This window comes from Plodia interpunctella, chromosome 13 (assembly GCF_027563975.2).
Source record: "Plodia interpunctella isolate USDA-ARS_2022_Savannah chromosome 13, ilPloInte3.2, whole genome shotgun sequence".
NCBI lineage: Eukaryota > Metazoa > Arthropoda > Insecta > Lepidoptera > Pyralidae > Plodia > Plodia interpunctella.
In genome coordinates, this window is record NC_071306.1 from 6,060,950 (window position 1) to 6,082,073 (window position 21,124).

Sequence of the window (21,124 nt, forward strand, 5' to 3'; positions counted from 1 at the left end):
TTAATATTATGTACACAGATACTTGTACGTCAGGACAGTAATTTTATAACTTAGTAGTTTTTAATTTTACACTTCCCGCAACTGAGGTGAACTGAAGTGATGAGGGGAACCTCATCACTCTGTTAGTAAAATCCTTAGGTTTTAAACCCGCCGTTTACAATTTTTTTGTAGTACAGTTTAATGAATATATAGATGGGTACATAATATTTATAGTGTTTGACCTTATAAAGTATCAATAATTTAGAAATCTTTTTTGACCAACTTTGGAAATTTAGTCATTTTCCCCTTTTTATTCTTATATATGGTATTATTATAATTATGTGGCTGTCGAAACACACGAAAATGTGTTTACAGTATCGTTTGAAAATATCGCTAAAATGACTAGCGCTTTTAAAAAATCTAACAAGCCCATAATTATTACTTGAAATTATTAAAGCTTTTCGACAAAGTTGGCCAACCAAATAAAACAGTGCAAAACGAGTACTTGGTTCTCACTTTTATCAGTCCTTGGGAATCCGGCTGGCGGCTGCCAGTTTGCGGAATTGAAAAGAATAGTTCGCTAACTAAGCAACGCCAGTTACGGAGTTGCCCGACCGCGGTTAGTATAAGAGCTTGTATAGTACTAGTTGATTTTTTGTGACATGTCTTTGAATGTACTCGTAAGGTATGTTTTGTCTAGAAAATCTACGAAACAGTTGAATATTTGATAAAAGTATATCAAAAAATGAGACCGTTATATACAAATCTGTTATATAATATTACCTCTTTCTTTTACTGTCATTGCTGAGCAACCTAATATTACAATTATACATAAATTCTGAAATGATATTAATTCCAAAAATTTATTTCTCATTTTATTCGTCTTAGTACGATGTGAATGTTGAATTTTTAAAAGATAAATGTATGTAAATTACTTGGTGTAAACTTCCCTTTTCTTTACTTTGTTTCCTTAGTTTAAAAAATTGGAAACAATTTTAAGTTAGTCTCCTGGAGTAGAGCGAGTCGCGGGCGCTAACAACACCCTATTTCACGAATGTAGAGAACTTCACACATAGCGGTGGAAGCCGGCGATTGCTGGGCTATTTTATTCTGATAAACTTTCACTTAAGGAGAAGTGTAATATATTATTATTGAATATAGTATTCTCAATTAAAATAAAGGTGTGAAAGAATAATGAAGAAATATATACATTCATGTTAGTGTCATTTAAGGTAAAGATTATATATAATCTCAAATCTAATCAAATTGCGTACCAACTTTCAGATCATTTATTTTAGTTTCATCTTAGAGGGAGTTGTTTCGAAACGCTAGTTTTTTATGTAATTTTTATTTAATTTAAAATTTAGTCAAATTTTTGAGTAAATATTTGACTTAGACTATTTGTAGCTATAAGTATCACAATTAAAACCATAAAGGTAGGTATTTTATAAAAGTGATTCAACAGTACAATAGTCTGTTGCATGACAAAAACGGAACACTGAACTAAATTAAACTTACTTTTAATAAATATAACTGCTCATATACCGCTAAACCTGTTATTCACAGAGTTTCATCTAGTTGTCGTTCAACTTTAAACAAGCATATATTTAAAACCAACCTCTTATATTTTATATTTCCCAAACCGAGTTTCAAACTTAGTGTTGGTCTCAAGTAACGGATGTTTAAAGGTTTTTTTTCCATGCTCCTATTTCTAAAAGAAATAAATAAACCAATATTTTTTTCAGGTATTTTGTTATCCTCTCTTCTTTCACCCTTTTAATAAATAAGATTAACAAGTACCTTATCAGTTTTAAGAAAATAACAGCTTACCTTATGGGGCGCACCATGTTTCTTACGTCACAAAATCTAGCGGCAAGCAGCAGGAAATTAAGTAAGACACAGGAGATATTTTCCGACATGCGAAATAATGAAATCACAGAAATTGACTTTATAATGCAGCTTATAAAGTCAATTTCTGTGTCAAGTCCATAATCATGTTCGTTGTTAATGATCAAAATCTGATTCTGGTTAATGATACTAATAAACAAAAAAGTGTCAGTAACACTGTATCATATTATTAGTGACACACGAGTTTAGAGATTTGTGAACAAGTTTTCGAAAGTATGGCGAAGACGATTATTTGCGGGTAAGTAATTATATTGACAATGAATTGATAAAGTACGTGTGTTGTCATGCATGGGGTAATGAATCTGTGCTTTATTTAATTTACACTGTATACAATGTTGTCTTCGCATCCTGCCTGGAGGCTGATAGCTATTATGAGTGGAATCAGGTTTCGAGAACATGTTACCAAGAGTGACTCCTTGAAACAATGTACTGTACATAAAATCGATTATTCAATTGATGTAGGTAGGACTGGATTTCCAGAAAAATTAATATTTCAGTTATATAATGCTGAGCTCTTCTTTTCATTAAGTACATAATTAACATTATGGGTCACCTTTTTAAAAGTATTATAATTTTATTAAATTAAATACGTTTTTATTCTATATGATGCTCATTGCATTCAGTTGAAGTTACTAACTTGGAAATGGAATGCCTGCTTGAAAATTCTTATCGAATACCTACGATATCAATTTTACCAAAGACTAATACGAATTCTTCCGAGATTCACTTAAACAAAAATGAGATCACGTTCAAATAATGTGATCCCTTTGAGCTGGAATTCATTATTACAGTTCAACGCATATACCTTCCGGCGTAATATAGAAAACATGATATTGGCAAGAATATCTGATAAAACAACGCGTAGCACTAAGGAATTTGGAGCAATTCCATTTCTCCTTTGCAATGTTAGCTTACTAAAAAGGGCGAATCCCCAAAAGCGCCCCGGCAACTAAAATATTTATGTTTAAATCGTATCAAAGGAAATCCTATGTGTTTCCTCTATTGATATTACCAAAAACTTGACGCTCCCTCTTTTATCGAGTTCTTTTGTAGACTTAAATATTTAGCTATTAAATAAATAGTGGTCCAGAGAGATAAAATAATACGGCCTTTTACGTACAAAGCATTAGAAAAATTAAAAATAAATAGCTAATATTAGGTACGTACATCAAGAATTAACATAAGATATATTATATTGACCAACGAGTTCATTAGGATGGTAGTTTGTTCGCATATGTAGGTGTGTATAATATAGTTGGCATGTATTTATATTGTATATTGAATATTGAATCTGCCTTAAAGGGTTTTCCATATTTTAACAGACACTGGACTTCGAGAATATCGGATTATTGTAAGTTAGGTTGCATGACAACATAAATTTAAAATATATCTATCTGCATTGACTGAAATATAAACTTTGAATCTCAAAATGATAACCAAGGAATGGGAGAAAAAGAAACAAAAATATATTTAAATTCATTTTATTACAAAAAGATTGAGTAGATATCAATACATACCTATTCGGTAACTCATAATTATCACATCAATTAAAATAATTAACAAAAATATAATTAAATTAATATTTGGTACTTATTTGGTTAGAAATATATTATGAATTGAAATTGAAAATTTTGTAATGTAACGAAATCCTGCCTTCGGAAATATTGACTTTACGTCTCTCAATATAATATTGATTCATACAAATTGATTCAATTTATTAGAGGAACACATTTTAAGTATATTTATACATACTAAGACATAGAGGATTCAATAGTTACGTTGTTCTGTCTATGGTTATCCTACGTATATAATCTGATTTGTGTTTGTGTAATTATTCGGTATTCTTTCTACATTAAAACAGTGTATTCTGAGCTTAGGTTGTTACTCAATCTACCACAATTTTCAAAGTCCAAAAGATTATTAGAATAAAGACAACATATTGCGTAGGTAAGTAATTTTTTGGTCAAAAATTGTTAATATTCACGATGTCAGCACATTGCTTTCTATAAGTACTTAGTTTATAAAGCTCGATGGGAATGTATATTTGTTTACACTGATACTTATCGATTATATATATAAATCAAAAGCTCTTTTTTCAATGCGTGAGATAATTATTATCACAGTGTAGGGCAATTGAATACAGCTATGGCTATTGAATATTTTTAAAATCATATCAAAAATTACAATTAGTACAAAAACATTATTGTAAATGGAACACTGAGTATAATATAAAAATTCAATAATATAAAACAAAATATATTATTGAATTATTAAGGAATCTGGTATAGTCATAATGTTATAATGAATACTGTGATATTCACAAATACATTTATCAAATTACGATATGCGATGTTTTACATTCATAAGAAATTTACTACACATTGGTTCTATACACAGATTAAAATATTAGAAAATAGATAACGCAAGTACTTTTGCAGTTTTTTATAAAATACTTGAATCGAATCAATTACGTACAACTCGGTTTTAAATAGTCGGATACAAATTTCATTTGATATCATATAAGATACCTATTAAGTAAATCGATTTTGTAATCGATTCTCGCAAATGCTTTTATTGAAATCATATTCGTATTATGCAAAAAAGAACACTTGGCGCTTACAAGTCATCATGAAAAGTTAAAAGTCTCAAGACCACACACGGATTCACAGCTCTTGCGTTATCTACTATAATATAATCCATGCTTCATCGTTATGCGATTATAATTGACAGTTCGTACTACACTGACGTTTTGCTGCAGGCATTAATATCGCCGATGCTCTTGACGCGGCGGTGTCGCTTCTGCTTCACAGCAGTGTCGTCCACCGACTTGGCCGGGAGAGGCGAGCTCACTCGATGAGCATGGTCCGCCTTTTGCCCGTATCTATTGAAAAAGTTCAGGTTATATTGCACTAAGAATAGTCGAAAATTAGCCTATTCTTAAATCAAAAACAAAAAATTATACGGAGCTCGTATGACAATGATATCTTGTGACGTCACAATTTTAGAGTCAATTCCTAATTTACTTTAATCTGAACAAAAAAAATGTAAATCGCGTAATTAATAAAACTATAGAATTAAATTGACATTTTATTCTCGTGTCTGATTATTTGAATACCTTCATGTACTCATTTTATTTTTAACCAAATCAAATAGCGAATTCTGTTTTTTGTTTTTGTTAACAATACACTACAAATTGTTAAAAGGTCTATAGGGCGAGTGAAGAAGTATGTAGTATAATTACCTCTTCTCACACGGTCTTCGGCATTCTTAGTTTTCGTATAGAATGTATAATGGGGTTTAGATTATTACTGTGACAAAATCTAAATCAGGACATAAAGATAATAGAAGTTTTAGTCAGTTACATTAATCTGACTGAAGTGAAGATTCCCAATTAGAGTTTTGGTAAAAATGGAATCCCTTCACTCACATTACAAAGCGTTGGAAATAAAACGCAAAACGACAGGAAAAATTTCAGAACAGACAGTACATTTCCCTGCTAAACTTTTATTCAAAAACAAATTAGTGACTGCACATAATAGCGTCTAGACTTCGTCATTAAAATCCTAAAGTTCCTCAACATTCCGTTTACAAATAAATATGTGCACATTCATCGACTCACCTATGCGTTATGCCGGCGTTTTCCTTTATCTCATTGAGTTTTTGCAGACTGTCTCTTGTGGAGTGACTAGATTGAGAGTAGAGACTTAGTGGTGTGTAGATCGGTTCGTATTCCTGGACTGTGGGCGGAGGAGCGTATGTCATGCTCAGCTGTGATAAAGTCCTCACGGCGATGGGTGGGGAGTATGTCATCTGGTACGGCTGAGTGAGGCTGAGGACACTCGAACTTTCGCTGGAGCTTGACGGAGAGGTCCGCTCGTGTTTTGGCTTCAACACTCCTAATGCTCGAGTAATTGACCCCTGAAATTTATATAAATTTTACAGTGCTATTCTTAAGTTACCTGTATAATTTCTTATGTGACGGGAAATGTGAAAAATACACATGTGAAATACATGTGTATTTTATATTTTGATTTAGCTAATAAATGTAGTTCCCGGAAATAGTATGAATGTTAAGTTTGTTTTACGTACTTTGTTTATGCTTAGGAAATTCCCATAAGAATTAACAATGACACACAACAAGAATCTCACCCTTAGACTGTGTCTTCTAGAATCGCCGCTAAGATCTATCCCTGGCAATCCAGTCGCTACCGATCTGGAAAACGGTCTACCCAACATTCTGATTTGGTGGCCAAACATATTCCTGAAAACATGTACGCATTTATTTTAGCTGAGCAAACCTGCACAGATTAAATTCGACGGAAGCCAGGCAGAGCGCTGTTTGCTTTTTAGTATAATAAAGTCTCTTAAATTTGCACTAACTTCGTAATATTTCGGCTAACACAAAAAGCTCTCATGCAATGGTTCCTCTTTTATGGACTGCTTCATTTAGAGCTTATTTTACAACCCTAACGTATGTAGTTTTACACAGATACTGAACATTTTCATGTTCATATTTTAGTAAAAGCTACAATAATTAATAGTTAAAATTGAAATCATTTTGCATAGACATCAAAAGCATGATGCACTTTGCCGGAAAATACGGATCATGCTGATTGTGAACGAATGTATGATCAGAAAAAAAAGTAACATAGACAAATAGTTACCAAATCGTAAAAACAAAGAAAAGTACTGAATATATTTTTAAACCATATAATTTACATGTGAAGTCTCACTTTTTAATATGAATACAGTACTGTTCCCTGTGATAATTAAAATTACAACAATGATAAATCAAAGTTGAAATGAAACCAGACAAGCACGAAATGTCGGTGTGGTTAAATTATTCTGACAAAACAAAATCTCAATGGAAGGAGAAACAGTGGAGAGCCTTATTAAGGTGCGATCTAATGATGATGACAGAGAGGCATTCATGATTAACGATAAAATGATTGTTACCGTTCTGTCTCGAAGCAAGGATCGCCAAGTAAGGGGTGATGATATTATTAAAAGATACTGACTCGATGTCCGTTGGGCATTGTCTTTTTTATCAGGATTTATTCACATTTATAATGTTAATCAATATTACAGGTGATCCTAATATACAACATTGTCAATTTTACAATATGAATGTATACAAGTCGAAAACATATTTATTTTACAGTATCGGTAAATGCTATTATTGTTATAACCCCTAAAGCTATAGTGAATGGTTCTGTTTTTAATCTAAGGATATTTTTTGTAATGATTTAAAATCGATACGTTTAATTAATTTTAAAATTGTTAATAAATTGAAACAAATCCTTTTAATATTAATTATGCAAGTATTGATCATATTGACGTAAAGCATGAAATGCTTCTTATCGATATAGGGGGTGAATCATATGATTCACCCCCTATATCGATAAGAAGCATTTCATGCTTTACGTCAATATCAACTAAGTTGTATACAATTACTAATTTATTAAATTGATTGATCTGAAAACATTGACGTGACAAATCTAAACTACTGCGAGTTGGAACTCTAGGGGGCTGTTACATTACAATGTAGAACAATGAATCTAACACTGACGAAGGCGAAGGACACAAAGGAATATTTATTGTGAATGTTTCCGATCGCAACAACTTTTCGAGATGCTTTACTTACAAACCATGGTTCCTACAATAACTTATCAGTCTTCACCGCTCGTAAAGTTTTCGATCAAAAAAGTTACACAAACGAGCGAATCTTGACGGAAGATCCCTAAAAGTATTTTTGCAAAGAAAAATATTCTCTTTGTGTAAAAATAGCAAATTTACAAACATTTTCGTACAGGAAACTTTACATAGATACAGGTTGTCGAGATGGGCGTCGAAGCTAATTTACTTTTTGAAAGAGAGTTTTTTAATCTTTGTCGATTTATCTTTGTTTTGTGGACAACATGGATGCTCGGGCAGCCTCCACTTGCAGTTCTTCCACCTGGCAAAATATCGTATACCTGCAGGATTGCACCTCACATTATAATCAACTACAGGTTGCTCGGCTCACCTACCGGGGCGTGACTCTGGTACTAGCATGCAGTGCGAGACTTCAGCTGTTTACCTTCACATTCACACTTTTACTGTTCATTTAGTAAGTTGATATCTTTAAACAGATTGTCAGTTTGGGATGTGCTTTTGTCACCAAGATGGATAAAGATAATTAATTTGAAGTTAATAATGAAAGGAAACATAATACTTGATGTTGTTAATGAAGTAGACACACGTTTGATATAGTTATTATGTTTCCTTTGTTATTAAGGTAAGTAGGAACAAAACATGACAGGACTTACCTTGCGGGAATCACAAGCGCATCAAATTCCGCAACCAAATGCCTCCGTATAATGCTTTTAGAGGGAGGTATTCCGAGAGCCGTTGCCATAGTTTCTCCAGTAAATGAAGGCTCTAGTACAACTAATCCGCCATGGACTCCGCTATCTGATATTTAGAAAATATCGACATTAGTTTTACAAAACAAATGTAATATGCTAAACTATTTTTCAAATCGACATTGCTATTTTTCTATTTATTCCAAGAGAGAAGCACGTGAATATATGTACGAGTATAATGTAAATGTATATAAATAATATAATGTACACATCATCCAGTATGCTAGCTTAGATTATATTAAATATTTGTAGGTGCCTACCAAAAGGAGCCTTCACAGATTTTAAGACCGTGTCAGAGCAAGTGTTTGAACAACGCTCCTAGGGGCTTCTTCACGGAATTTAATTAATTTTACTTAAGCAAATATTTGTAGATCCTTCACCCTATTAGTAAACGAGGAATTTCGTCAGCCATTTTTATTTTTACACATTCCTTTGTTCATTTGAGATTCGGGCACGGCTGTGTACAGAAACGACTCACCTTTTAGGTTGTCAGCAAATTCTCCTAAGTCAATATTATGGGCCCAACGCATGAACCTCTGATTGGTCCATACCAAGGGATCTGCGTCGACATTCTCGCACTGGTGTCGTCTCACGGCTAGGGCCTGGAAATAGGACGCGGGTGAAGGTCGAAGGCATTTCCTTGATAAGATTACATACTTTTAGCTCAATGTCTTTAAGTGAAAAAATTAAATTTGTATTATTGCCAAAAAAAATGTTTTCAATGTACAAGAAATCGTCATTTTGGATTGTCATGTTAAAAATCTCGAATAAATTTAAGTTATTTTCAAATAGTAAAAATATTGACATTAAATTTATTTCCCTACTGTATTTCAGTTTGAAAAGAGTATTACTTTTTGATGTAAATATTCGTTATTTGTACGAATACTAAGAATAAGGCAAGACAAAAGCTGGAACTAAGATTGATTTCAGCACAATTTATTACAGAATAAAAAGTAATAACAGGGATCTTTAAGGGCAAATACGGCGAAGAATTCGAAGGGGTACACCACGATGATTAATGGGTAACATTATAGTACAAAATAAAATGAGTACAAAAAAATATTATTATGTATGTGTGATAGTAAAGATTTGCTGTTTTGATTTGTTGTTTGTTACTGGTGTAACTACACCAGTAACAAACAACAAATTCAGTTCAGCTTGCATAACAAGTTCAGCTTGCATGTTTGCGGGATAAAATCCATTATCAATCCATATATCTACTCATTTTGGGCAAAATGGTATTTAAATATACAAATTGTGTGAATAAATATCGATAAATATATCAATTTTACCTACTTGTGATTGTGAGACAGTTTAATATCACGTTTACATTTAAATACAATGAATAGTGTTGTTATTAGTCGACTTTTATTTTTTAATTCACTTGGGAGGTTTCACTAACATCAATTTAGAGCATACATTTCAATGTTTCTTTAAAAGTAAATTAGGTGTGTACTTCTATACTATAATCGTTTTGTAATGTCGGGTCACGAAACTCACGATGGCAGTGCGAGACGAAACATTTTGTACCGACTCACTGGATAATCGTTTATTTGCTTCCCCTTATCTGGGGCTCTTATCAGGCAAAGGGAAATGTATTTTTTATAGATTATCTTCAAACGGTGGCTTTTGTTTTTGTTGAAGTTGGAGCCTTTATTTTATATGGTATTTTAAAATACCTCTTCACTTGATATAAAAGGAAAAACTAGAAGTATGTTATTAATATATGATAATAAGGACCAAAATAAAATAGACACATGTTTGTTTTTTATTTTATTATATTATATCTTTTGAAAAACTACATTTGAACTCACAGGCATAAATGAACCCTAACATTATAAAGACATAAAGAATTTTAATTTTGTTTGTGTTAAAATATTTTTTCCAGTCTGCATAAATAGTACCTATTTAGAAGCACGCTTTACTACATAGGGGAATGATAAAACAAGACGCTAAGTACTTTGTTACATTTCTATTTTTCACTTGTGTTATATTTGAAACAAAATTTCATTTTAGATGTAATCACAGAAGGTGCCCATCCTATCCCCCTTGTATCTAAGCAATAACTGTTTCATACAATGATGTTTATTTGTATTGTAATCTTTAAATAACTTTAATATCCGGCCGTTACCGAATATCAATTCCATTGAATACAGGTCCTTCCGCCATTAAAGGGGTGAAAGAAAAAGGGAATATTGGAACATTTGTTGAAATAAAAAATACAGTAGATAAATAAATATATGTTTGCATTACTTACAATCAATATAGGTATCAAATTTCCAAATATATCCTGTCAACATTAAACTTGTTATAGTCGTGCAAATTTAAACTTACCTGTCGATCATACTTCATTATTCTAAGCAAATGTATGCCGTGGACGATGGAGGCCTGGTGAAACTTCCTGGTCACCCCGAGGTACTTCTCCAACTCTTTTTTGCTGATTGTATCCAACATCCGAGCATCGACTAGGTTTACGAGGAATGACTCTGTGTACTGTTGACAAAAAAATCAAACTGCATATACAACAATGATCACCAAGTGAACTTTAACTAGTAAGTACACTGTATAATAATGAATAATCTTTATTTTACTAGTTTACTGTGCAGTATGTTTATTGTTAGATGTTATAGAATCTATAGTTTTTGGTTTAAATGAATTGAACCACACCAGTAGGTAAGTGTATTTTAGCATACTACCAAATAATATTTATCTGCGTCGTGATTTTGACGATACGTTTCTCTAAAATCTAAACAAACATTTGATAAAATTATGAAAAAATCAGGAACGTATTTCTCAAAAAATAAATTATGACATTCATAAAATAATACAAATAAAAAAACATAAAATTGTCAAAAAATGCCACCATAATGGTGCCTGGTGCAAAAGTACCCATAACGCTCGCCTCTCTGAATGTCAATGTACATTTTTGGACCAGGAACTATTCAAAGCGTTGGTAGTCAGAATAAAACTATAAACTCACTTGTGACAGCCCTAAGTCCGGCAACCACTCCGCGGCCACCCACGAGTGACTGAGTTGTCCAATGCTCGGGTTCCTCACGAGATCGGGCCTTCTTCTCTCCTCTATCGCCAGCCGCAGCTTCTTCCGATGCATCGGCTGCGAGATCCCGAGTCCCACCTCGAGGTCCGCATCCGACAGCTCAAGCAGAACCTGCCCATTCAAAGCACGCATCTAGAACCAATGAGAACACAATATTTGACGCTTATTGCGTCAATTGATTCACTACTATTAAATGTAACACTATAAAATATTGCTTATTTTAAAGGGGTCATCATAATGAAGTAGAATTATTATAATCTCATATTTACCTATTGCTAAGTATATTTACTATCATCACGCCGGACTGCTATACTGGAGGTCCCGGGTTCGATCCCATCATCATCATCGAAAATGGAAAATGATTTTTAGATATACCTGTCTTAGATGTTTATATGCGTATATGTTATAGAATATAGCATCTTTGTAGTATCCCATGTCATGAAAAGTCTCGGATTTACTTTGTGTTATTGCCCATGTATATTTACTATTTCCGGGGATATAAAAGCCTAAATTTGGGCCAAACACACAACTATCTAGATTTAATATTTACTAAACAATTTACACAAATGGTTCTAATTCGAGTAAGTACTTTAATTAAATACATGCCGATTCATACTGTACAGTTATATAAATCAATTGCGGTTAACAAACCTAAAACAGTAAACATTGCCCGAGCATAAAATCAATAAAATTTTGTGATGTTCCCAAACCCAACAGAATCACGCGATAGCGTCGCAATATCGAAGCCAATGAAATCAAACTAGTAACTAACTGAAATCTCACTAATGACACGATTTTGGCAGTGAAATGGTCATGACAGATGGATTCATAAAGGACACGTTTTCATCAAGCCATAAATCGGAGGCAAACGTGAGTTGAATAAACACAACAACAATGAAATCATCCAGGGACTTTGTATTGGGACTAAATTTCCATACAAATCTAATGAAGCCAACGTATTTCATGCAATTAATGGCTGTGGGATAATGAAAATGCTATTTTTTGTAGATTTTACGTTTGTAAAACAAAGCTACATTGTTTTCACGGTAAATTACGACGCTGAAAATGTAAACGTCGATTTCCTTTGTTGTTACAGAACAATAAAAGTATTAATTTTGAGCTGTGATTGGAGTTTCTACGAGATTTTAATATTACAGTCAACTTATCCGCACTTATTCGAATCAATGTTAAGTATTAACTTATTCGATTATTTATTTTTGGTTTTTATTTTGTTGATTTGTCAACAGTTTATTTTATAGTCATGTCCTCTGAATTTTCCTGTCAAGTCCGATGAAAATCTATTGTTTTGCCACTTATCGTAACTGCAATTTATATCAGGCGTTTGCCTATTCCGTAGCAGTAGTATTGTACAATACAGTATTGTATTGTACATACGCATAAAATTATGTTTAAAAATACCTTCCCACTCTTCACATTATCGGCCACAGCACAGCAGTATTGAGGCATGCCCAGCGCCAACTCCATCCAAGCCAAGATGGCCGGCGCCCGCCATCTTGCTAGCGGCAATGACGCCGCTTCCCTGAGCGCCGCTTCACTGCCTAGTGGAGACCACGCGCGGCTAGTACTACCCGTACCCGCGTACACAGGCTCTATTGGAGGAAAACCAGAGGTAGCTGTTGAAAAGCTATGTCGTTCGTATTATATTTCATGTCGAGTTGATATGCACGCATAATGATATAATGCCCTCGATAAGAAAGAAAGGACTTACGGGATTGGAGAAAGTTATGAAAAACTATTATATTATCTAAAATTATTTTCGTCATCACGCTCATGATAACGTATAGCCAGAAACGGTTACTGAACACTTTTATATTGAAACTTATTATTAAAAATACAAATAATAAAACAAAATAAAAAATAAATAATTGCAAAGTCAATTAAAAATGCCACCCCGAATTGTACCCGGTTCAAAAGTACCCATAACGCTAGCTGCGTTCCCTCGTTGGATAGCAATTGATAGCCTTTGAACCAAGTACCATCCGGAGCGGTAGTCATATCCACGACACCTTAAACGCCGTCCTATCTCACGAACAAAGCGCTTCGCCTCCGAACACCATGGGCCAGCCGTTTCCACGGCAAATGGAACAAACTCGTACTGATTGGATAAAACAGAATACTTGGCCATTTTAAGTTCAGCTGCCATCCTTGCAGCGGCCCCAGGCAAACGCTTGCTATTAGTGAGATAGGACGCAGCATACGTGCTTGAAACGGTTATAATTTTAGTAGGTGAAATAAAAGATTATTGAACATTTTAGTTCCATAATATTTCATTGTGAATTATTGAAACTACAACCGATTGTGGCCAATTGCCATTATATCATATAACCATCGTTTGTAGTACCCTAATAATCAAAATTAAAAGATTCTGCGCTTAGTCCGACTAGTAACCTACTTACTTCACTTAGTCCAACTAAATATATCAGTACTAAAAATATAAACGACTAAGGGACACGGCTCACATAAGCCTGACAGGAAACCATACAATTTCCAAGGAATGTTGAAGTCTTTTAAAATTACTCTTTAAGCTGACCCTGGGGTCAGCCAAGCCTGGGCTTGGCGGCGTCATAGCCTCGTACGCAACCGGGGACGTATAAAGATGAGAGAGAGACAAAGACTCTATGGCTGGCAATTTGTATCTCACACTCAGAGCGAAAAAGTTGCTATTTAGTTCATCACCATACCACTTTCATGTCCACTGATTGCGGCGCTGCCGGACTTGGTGCGGTGCCTGCTTCTTGCGAACACCCGAGATATGGAGCCCCAGGCGGAGCCGCGACCGCGTCCTGCCTTTCCCGCGCCGCGGGGGCGAAGCCCTACCAGCGCTGCTTCGCATTCGCCTGGACTAGACAGCTGCTCTACTGACCTTTATAGGAAGATATTTTTGTATTGGTTGTTTATAAAATTATCATATATTTTTTTTAAACAAAAGAAATAAACGTGGCAGCTGGGGTGCCCGACATCCCTCATCTCCCAATATAACTTTATATTGTGATTGGTATGTTGTGAAAATAGTATATATTTTTTCCTTGTTTTAGATACCTAGTTTTTAGAAGTAACAATAGCCGTTTATTGAAATAGCCCCAACACAGAATAGTACAAAATACATAATATTAGGATATGAAAAAAAAGTACATTTTATAGATCAAATATTAAAGGTATTCATTCGAAGAAATAATTTTTCATAAGGTCTGTCTCGATAAGAATATCTTTTTTTTAAATTTCATTTCAATTCACTCTAGATCAGGTCCTAAAATGTTTTAAAAAAGAATGGAGCAGAGATTCAATCATACCTCGAGAGCGATCCAGCGTCGATCGAGCGCGTGAAGGGAGAACCGCTGTTGTGAGGTGACAGGGTCGGGCTGCAGTCCCTGGGCGTGCTCACTACAACAAGTGAATATATTAATACCTACTTCCTATAGTGTCTTTGTTTAATACTTCAATGTTAACAAATAGTCTTACCATATATTTTTATTGAAATATACATTTTAAAAATCAGATAGCATATTAATTAGACATTAATAAATTATGTTGATAAAGTAATAAATTTGTAATGATCCAAAGATTTTGATTTTGACCTATAATCGTTTTCTTTTGCTTTATTTCTGCTTCGTAGAAATTTAAAAAAATATTTATAAAACAGGGGACGTAAACTAGCAAGGGCTACATTATCTAGAATAGCTAAGTTTGAACCGTTTGAACATACAATTGTAGAAAGAATAAACAATCCGTAATCAAAATAACCTATAAGTTTGTGAACCACGTTGCAGATATATTATTATTATATCTATACATCGTTTATCTCCACCTAAATTCTCAGCTAAACCTCGCAGTGAAATAAAAAATATGCATAGAGGTTTCTCGACGTTTACATAAAGGAACCCTTCAAAAAAGCATTCGGTCTTTCATTACTCGTTCCTGTTTCGCCGAGAGCCGCATTGTGTAGTCTAATAATTAAACAGATAATTTTTTTCAGAAACAAAATGCTGTTGAAAAATTGCTTTGTATTTCGTCAGAAAGTCCGGAATTATTTCCTTTTATGTTTTACTGAGAGCAAATAAAGTGGATTTCTTTGATGAATCGGTGGAAATTACAAAACATCGGAGTTTGGTATCAGTTCTGAATTCGTTTAAGCTCGACGGTTTTCCAAACCAATTTCATTTTTGTAAATACCTTTAGGTTTGAGTTTTACATTCACCGACAAAAAAAATATCGTGTTTCATTAATGTTTTAAACGGAAAAGGTAATGAACCAGCATTTCGTTGTGATTATAACCAACATCGTTATCTGTCTGTGTGGGTATTGTTATATCATCATTAACATGACAGTCGGTGATTATAGTTACGTATTCAGGCCGCGAAATAATTAAATCTGAGCGAAATACGTAATTACAATGATTACCAAGTTATATATGACTACATACATACGTATCCATTTATACCGAAGAGAAATAAAAACAATGTTTAGAATAATTTGATAAAGCACTCCATGCCATCATAATTTATGTGAATTTATTAAAACAGACCGCAGTTATTCTTAACTAATTGCAATTGCAAGCAACAATCTGGAAGATTCGCATACCCTATGATTGATAAGAAATATTTACTTTCTCATATAAATTGTACAAAATGAGAATGACAATGTATCATATAATTCGTTTGGCTATATATGGCTATAAATAAAATCCTTATCCTTACATCCTTACATATTATAAAGCAAAGTCCTCTGCCGCGTCAGTCTGTCTGCCTGTTCGCGATAAACTCAAAAAATACTGCACGGATTTTCATGCGATTTTCACAAATAGTGTGATTCCTGAGGAAGGTTTTGGTGTATAATTTATCATTTTTTTACCCGAGCGAAGCTGGGATGGGCCGCTAGTATAAGGCAAAGGGTAAGTAAGTAATTTCCATCTTCAACCCTTTTTATAAATAAAAACATAAAAAAATCCTGATGATGACTAACAAAAGAAGGTAGAAATAGAACTAGGTATAAAACAAAAAAAACATTGAACCTGCAAACCAAAAATTATTATTTAGTGTTGTGGTTTTTTACATAGTAACGTAGATACTCACATTGATAAATATGATGCGCAGACGAGACCAATGAAACAGCGTCAGTATCATAAGGGTCAAGTGTGGGAGGCACACCTTCAGCTGTGGAGTCAGAGAGGTTGCCACCACACACTGATGTGGCGCCACCGTCGCTGCTGCCTGTTACTGACACAATAGCATCAGTTAGTGGTGAACCAAAATAATTTGTGAACGAAATCATGCCTGCAAAGTATATGTTTTTAATATTTGCAATGCTGAGTTCATTTGTATGGCGTTCCAGGTCAGATTTATTTATGCTGATAAGAATGCATCTGATGATAAATAAGCACAGAAGCAAATATACATCAATAAGCACGAAATATAACGTTATTGTGATTAAAAAACAAATTAAATGTAATAAAGATTGAATAGGTACTGCGTGATGCGCTTCGCAATTCTGAACAAAAGCTTGTATTTTATTGTATTTAAACAGTGAATCACATAGATTGTTACGTACATATACATCAAACAGGAACTTCATCCAAAAATGTTTAAAATGTTCGTACTAGGAAAGCTAAATTAAGTCAAAAGCATATTCTAATGGCTAATCGTGTTAGAATAGTGGAAGTAGTTCCGGTTGCTACCTCGGACACCTGAGTCTGCGCTGCAACTGCCTCTGTCCCCTATGAGGCCGGAAGGACCCCCTAGCATCATGGGCGGCCCCATGCCAAGGGAAGCTACGCTTTCGCCTTCTGATAGGCAACCCGCTGCTTGGAGCTGCCTCCTAGCCTGTGTAAGAAAAAAGAAGCAAATATTTTTTAACGGTACTGTCGAGCTGAAAAAGTTATATAGGAGATGATATCGTAACTGCTTGAAGGCTACGAAAATTATATTTCAACTATCTGTTTCGCGCAGTAAAAAATATATTATTTTTGAAAAATTATAGTTTGATTTTGAGCCATCTACTATAGGTATATCCAAGGTACCACCATATTTTATTTTAAAAACCCTAATCTACTGGAGATTAGGGTTTAGTCATGAAATCGTAGAAGACAGACTTTCGCATTATATTTACTTTTTCATTTACACCACATACTTCTTTTATAGAAAATATTCTATCTAACAATTAAGAAAAAATAATCTTTCTTTTTAATTCCAAATTTTTAGATAAAATAATTATATTGATTCATCAATAATTCATTAATGAATTGATTGTGAAACATAGGTGAACAATAAGTGATATATTTATTTTCCTCTAGACTAGATATAATCGGGTTTACAATTATCTTACCCAACGGAGGGTATAAGCACTATTGTAATATATATATTGTTGTCGGGATTATACTATTCAAGCGGACATAATAATTTTAGCTTAAAATATTAAATAGCGCGGGGGTCAGATTTCTCTGTGGAAGACTGTACCTATCTTTCTCGTATTAATTTTAATTTATGTAATTATTTTCGTCAAATAAAGTTATTACAAATAATGAATGTATGAGTTAAATACATTCTTTGTCCAAGTAAAAGTTCGAGGTTTCCACTTTCTGGCCTCGTCGATATGTAATTAGTTAGATAAAGAAAACCACTCGGCGTTTTATCCATTAGGAAAACAGATTAAATATGGTAATCAGGTGAATAGCCACCGAAATCAAAGTTCATTTGCGCAAAGTTGCGATAGATCGTGGGTTGTGTTTAATTTTCCTCGCAATTTGGTATCGAAGGAGCGATTTGAAATGGTAATTAACACCGCGTGCTTCTGATGGATAGCGGGCAACAGGATCGGAAATGTGTCGAGGCTATAGATTGACCACTTGGGTCTTATTGCTATAATTCTTTTTTAAATTTATTTGTCAGATAAAAGTACTGGCTATCGGTAATTTCGAATCTAATAACATATAAATCCTTGGGTTTGTCTCTATGTTATAATTCATTTATGTCTGTATTCAAATAATTAAATTAACGAATGTCATGGGTAATGCAAATCATATCTATTGGATGGCATTTTAAAAACCTATATATTCGTCTGCTTCCGACTCAATGAAATAGTTTCCTGTTAAAATTGTAATACTTAGACATAACTTTGAAATATTGACAGATATCACTTTATCTCCGTCAACGTTAAGGATTTGATCTTGAACCCAAAATTATTTCCGTACCATAAATGAGTTTCCACTCAGTATTTTCCCAGTTTCTTTCCGAAAAGTCAAGCACAAACCCAACTAATAAATGGGTTTTTGTACAGTCTAAAATGTATACAACATTTTAGACTACACAAAAAGCCTTTAAATGTAACTATTTCTCGTTCTTCTTTTCGAGTTTGTCGTTGCGGGCCGCATGCGGGGTCCATCTGAATCTATGGTTATTCTAACACTGTTGTCAGATCAGACTTGACTTTTACGTGGCATATAGTCTTACACACTAGTGAATATAAACTGTGTAGGTTGTAAAAAATTTCCTTAAAAGTGAGCTTCGTTTATTAACATAGGTTATCCTTCTGTGCTCATATTATTAGGAAAAATCGACGCATAGCCTATTCATCACCCAACGTCGATCCATGTTTGTTGAATAATTTTCAACTACACTCGATCATATTTGTATGGTGGACGAGGGCAACCAATATCCATATGCATGTATATTGATTGATTATAGCAGGATAATCACAATTATAAATTGGTCAATTTAAATTTCAGTCTAAATTTCATATGAGCGATAAAATTTTATTATTTACATGTTAATTTACTGAAGTTAATTGTCAATGTCAATAAATAAATACCATTATGTGAATTAATTGCTTCCGAATTAATGAGTCTGTTTGTAATTAAATGCATTTAAATGGCCAATTTTGTCATACCTTCAATATTAAAATTACGAAGATTTTTTATATTGAAATATTTACTACAACGAAATCCAAGATATCAGAGAAACTGGAGTTCCAAAAACAAATCTAGTCAGTATTTCGTTGTAGTTGAATGATACAGACCGAAAAATAAATTGCTTATTCTATTTTTTACGAGTAAAAATCGCAAATAAATTGAAAAATCACTCTTCGGGGAATAGAGCAAAAGTATCATCGTTATTTTCATTAGATCCATTTATATTCATCAAAATAGGCTTACTTTGGCTCAAGATTTTCTTTGAATTTAGCACCTGAGATTACATAAAGTGAAGACCTTGACAAATTTATTCTTATGTGTTAACTGAGTAGCACTTTAAACTAGTCCTTGAAGAGTTTCGAAATTTTTTCCCTTTTTTGTTATTTTGAATCTAATAATTAATGCTGTATTTTTAATTCAATTACAGGGTTTAATTCAATTACATTCTTAACAGGGTACCTAGAGGTTATGTTATCAATTTCAATCAGGTACATTTTCCAAATACTTATGTCAAAAACAAAAAGAAATTAGGGCTTATATGAAAGTGAGAATAACCTGAGGTCACATTTCTTATACAGTATAACCTGAAAGAACTAAACCATACAATAAATCAAATTTATTAATTTGTGACATTTCATTATGAGCTTTTATTATACACTTAGTTTTTTACTCAGACAAACTTTTCATAGATTATGTCGTCCTAGCGTGTCTCAGCTGGGTGTCACATGCACTCAGCGGGAGCGCAAATTGGATTGAGCGCTCAGCTTCATCCCGAGCGTGACCAAGGAGTATCAGTCATATCATACAAACATACCTCAAACAATTGTTCCCTAGCGTGTCTCAGCTGAGTGTCGCGTGCACTCAGCGCGGCCGCGAGTTGGAGTGAGCGCTCAGCTTCATCTCGAGCGTGACGGAGGAGAGCCGCCCGTTCCCTCTCCCTCTCCGCTCGCTCGGCGCCCAACGCTGATGATGCACCGCCTCTCGACCTCATCTAATAAATAATGTTTTCATAAAATTTTATTTCCGATTTAATGGTGCTTTTAGCGTAAATTACAGTGCAATAATACATGACGTGATTTGCATTATTTGCAGAAATTAAACTCAAAATTAATTTGTTTGTAATTGAAAATTATTGCGTACAACATTATTTTTTGGGATGAAAAGATTACTAATAATGGATTTCAGTTTTGTTTTTTAATGAAATAATTATTTCTAAGAACGGAATATTAGAGATATGATTTTAAAAAGATAATGTAGTGAAGTGCAGTCGTAATACATTTAAAACCTGTTCATAGTTCCGTATAAAGTCTCGTAGCTCCTTTTCCTTATCTTCCAGCGTAGCGTACAGTTGTTTCATTTGATTGAGCAAATCGAATTTCTCAGCCTTCAGCCTTTTCTTGTCTGCTTTGAGCGCTGCAATGGAATTGTTAACGTTAGCAGTTATTCATGAAACGGTTTAATTGAAATAAAAAGTGTTTTTCATGTAATTATCTCTCTGTTCCTTAGAAAGATAGATACTTACTTACTTTTTCTGTTACTTAGAAAGACTCACTGAACCATTTACAGAAAAAATACTTAAGATATAACTAGGTATTCGAACAAAAATGAGCGCAAAGGCATACTTAAAGATAATTTGATGAAAAATAACTGTTATGTATGTATAAAAAAATATTACAACCGTTTTCTAGTAAGCTTGTTCCCTTAAATAACCATTTAACTATAAATATGTACTAAATGTGCAAAAAAATATGCGTTAAACCTAATTTTTCATTACGAAACTAGAGACATGAAACTAGTTTACCGTCAAAAATTTCACGCCTAAATTTAGTTTCATCGAAATAGCGCGAATTCATA

At 33.6% G+C, this 21,124-nt stretch overlaps 1 protein-coding gene across 10 annotated transcripts in view; it reads right to left on the reverse strand.

Moving 5' to 3' along the window:
- Positions 1-3,354: 3,354 nt before the first annotated feature.
- Liprin-gamma overlaps positions 3,355-21,124 on the reverse strand; it is a 94,058-nt gene continuing 76,288 nt past the window's right edge. For 2 of the 10 annotated variants that reach the window (XM_053753778.2, XM_053753779.2), the window contains 14 exons: positions 20,547-20,683; positions 20,085-20,261; positions 17,042-17,186; positions 16,440-16,583; positions 14,661-14,751; positions 14,052-14,233; positions 12,769-12,959; positions 11,272-11,481; positions 10,626-10,784; positions 8,770-8,893; positions 8,196-8,340; positions 6,037-6,148; positions 5,507-5,805; positions 3,355-4,768 (listed from right to left, as the gene is read on the reverse strand). In XM_053753778.2, coding sequence (XP_053609753.1) covers positions 4,624-4,768; positions 5,507-5,805; positions 6,037-6,148; positions 8,196-8,340; positions 8,770-8,893; positions 10,626-10,784; positions 11,272-11,481; positions 12,769-12,959; positions 14,052-14,233; positions 14,661-14,751; positions 16,440-16,583; positions 17,042-17,186; positions 20,085-20,261; positions 20,547-20,683 — 2,261 coding nt within the window. In that variant the 3' untranslated portion in view covers positions 3,355-4,623. Of the gene's footprint in view, positions 4,769-5,506; positions 5,806-6,036; positions 6,149-7,272; positions 7,863-8,195; positions 8,341-8,769; positions 8,894-10,625; positions 10,785-11,271; positions 11,482-12,768; positions 12,960-14,051; positions 14,234-14,660; positions 14,752-16,439; positions 16,584-17,041; positions 17,187-20,084; positions 20,262-20,546; positions 20,684-21,124 lie in introns of those variants that run through there. The other 8 variants (XM_053753783.2, XM_053753782.2, XM_053753788.2 and 5 more) reach the window with 8 other exon arrangements.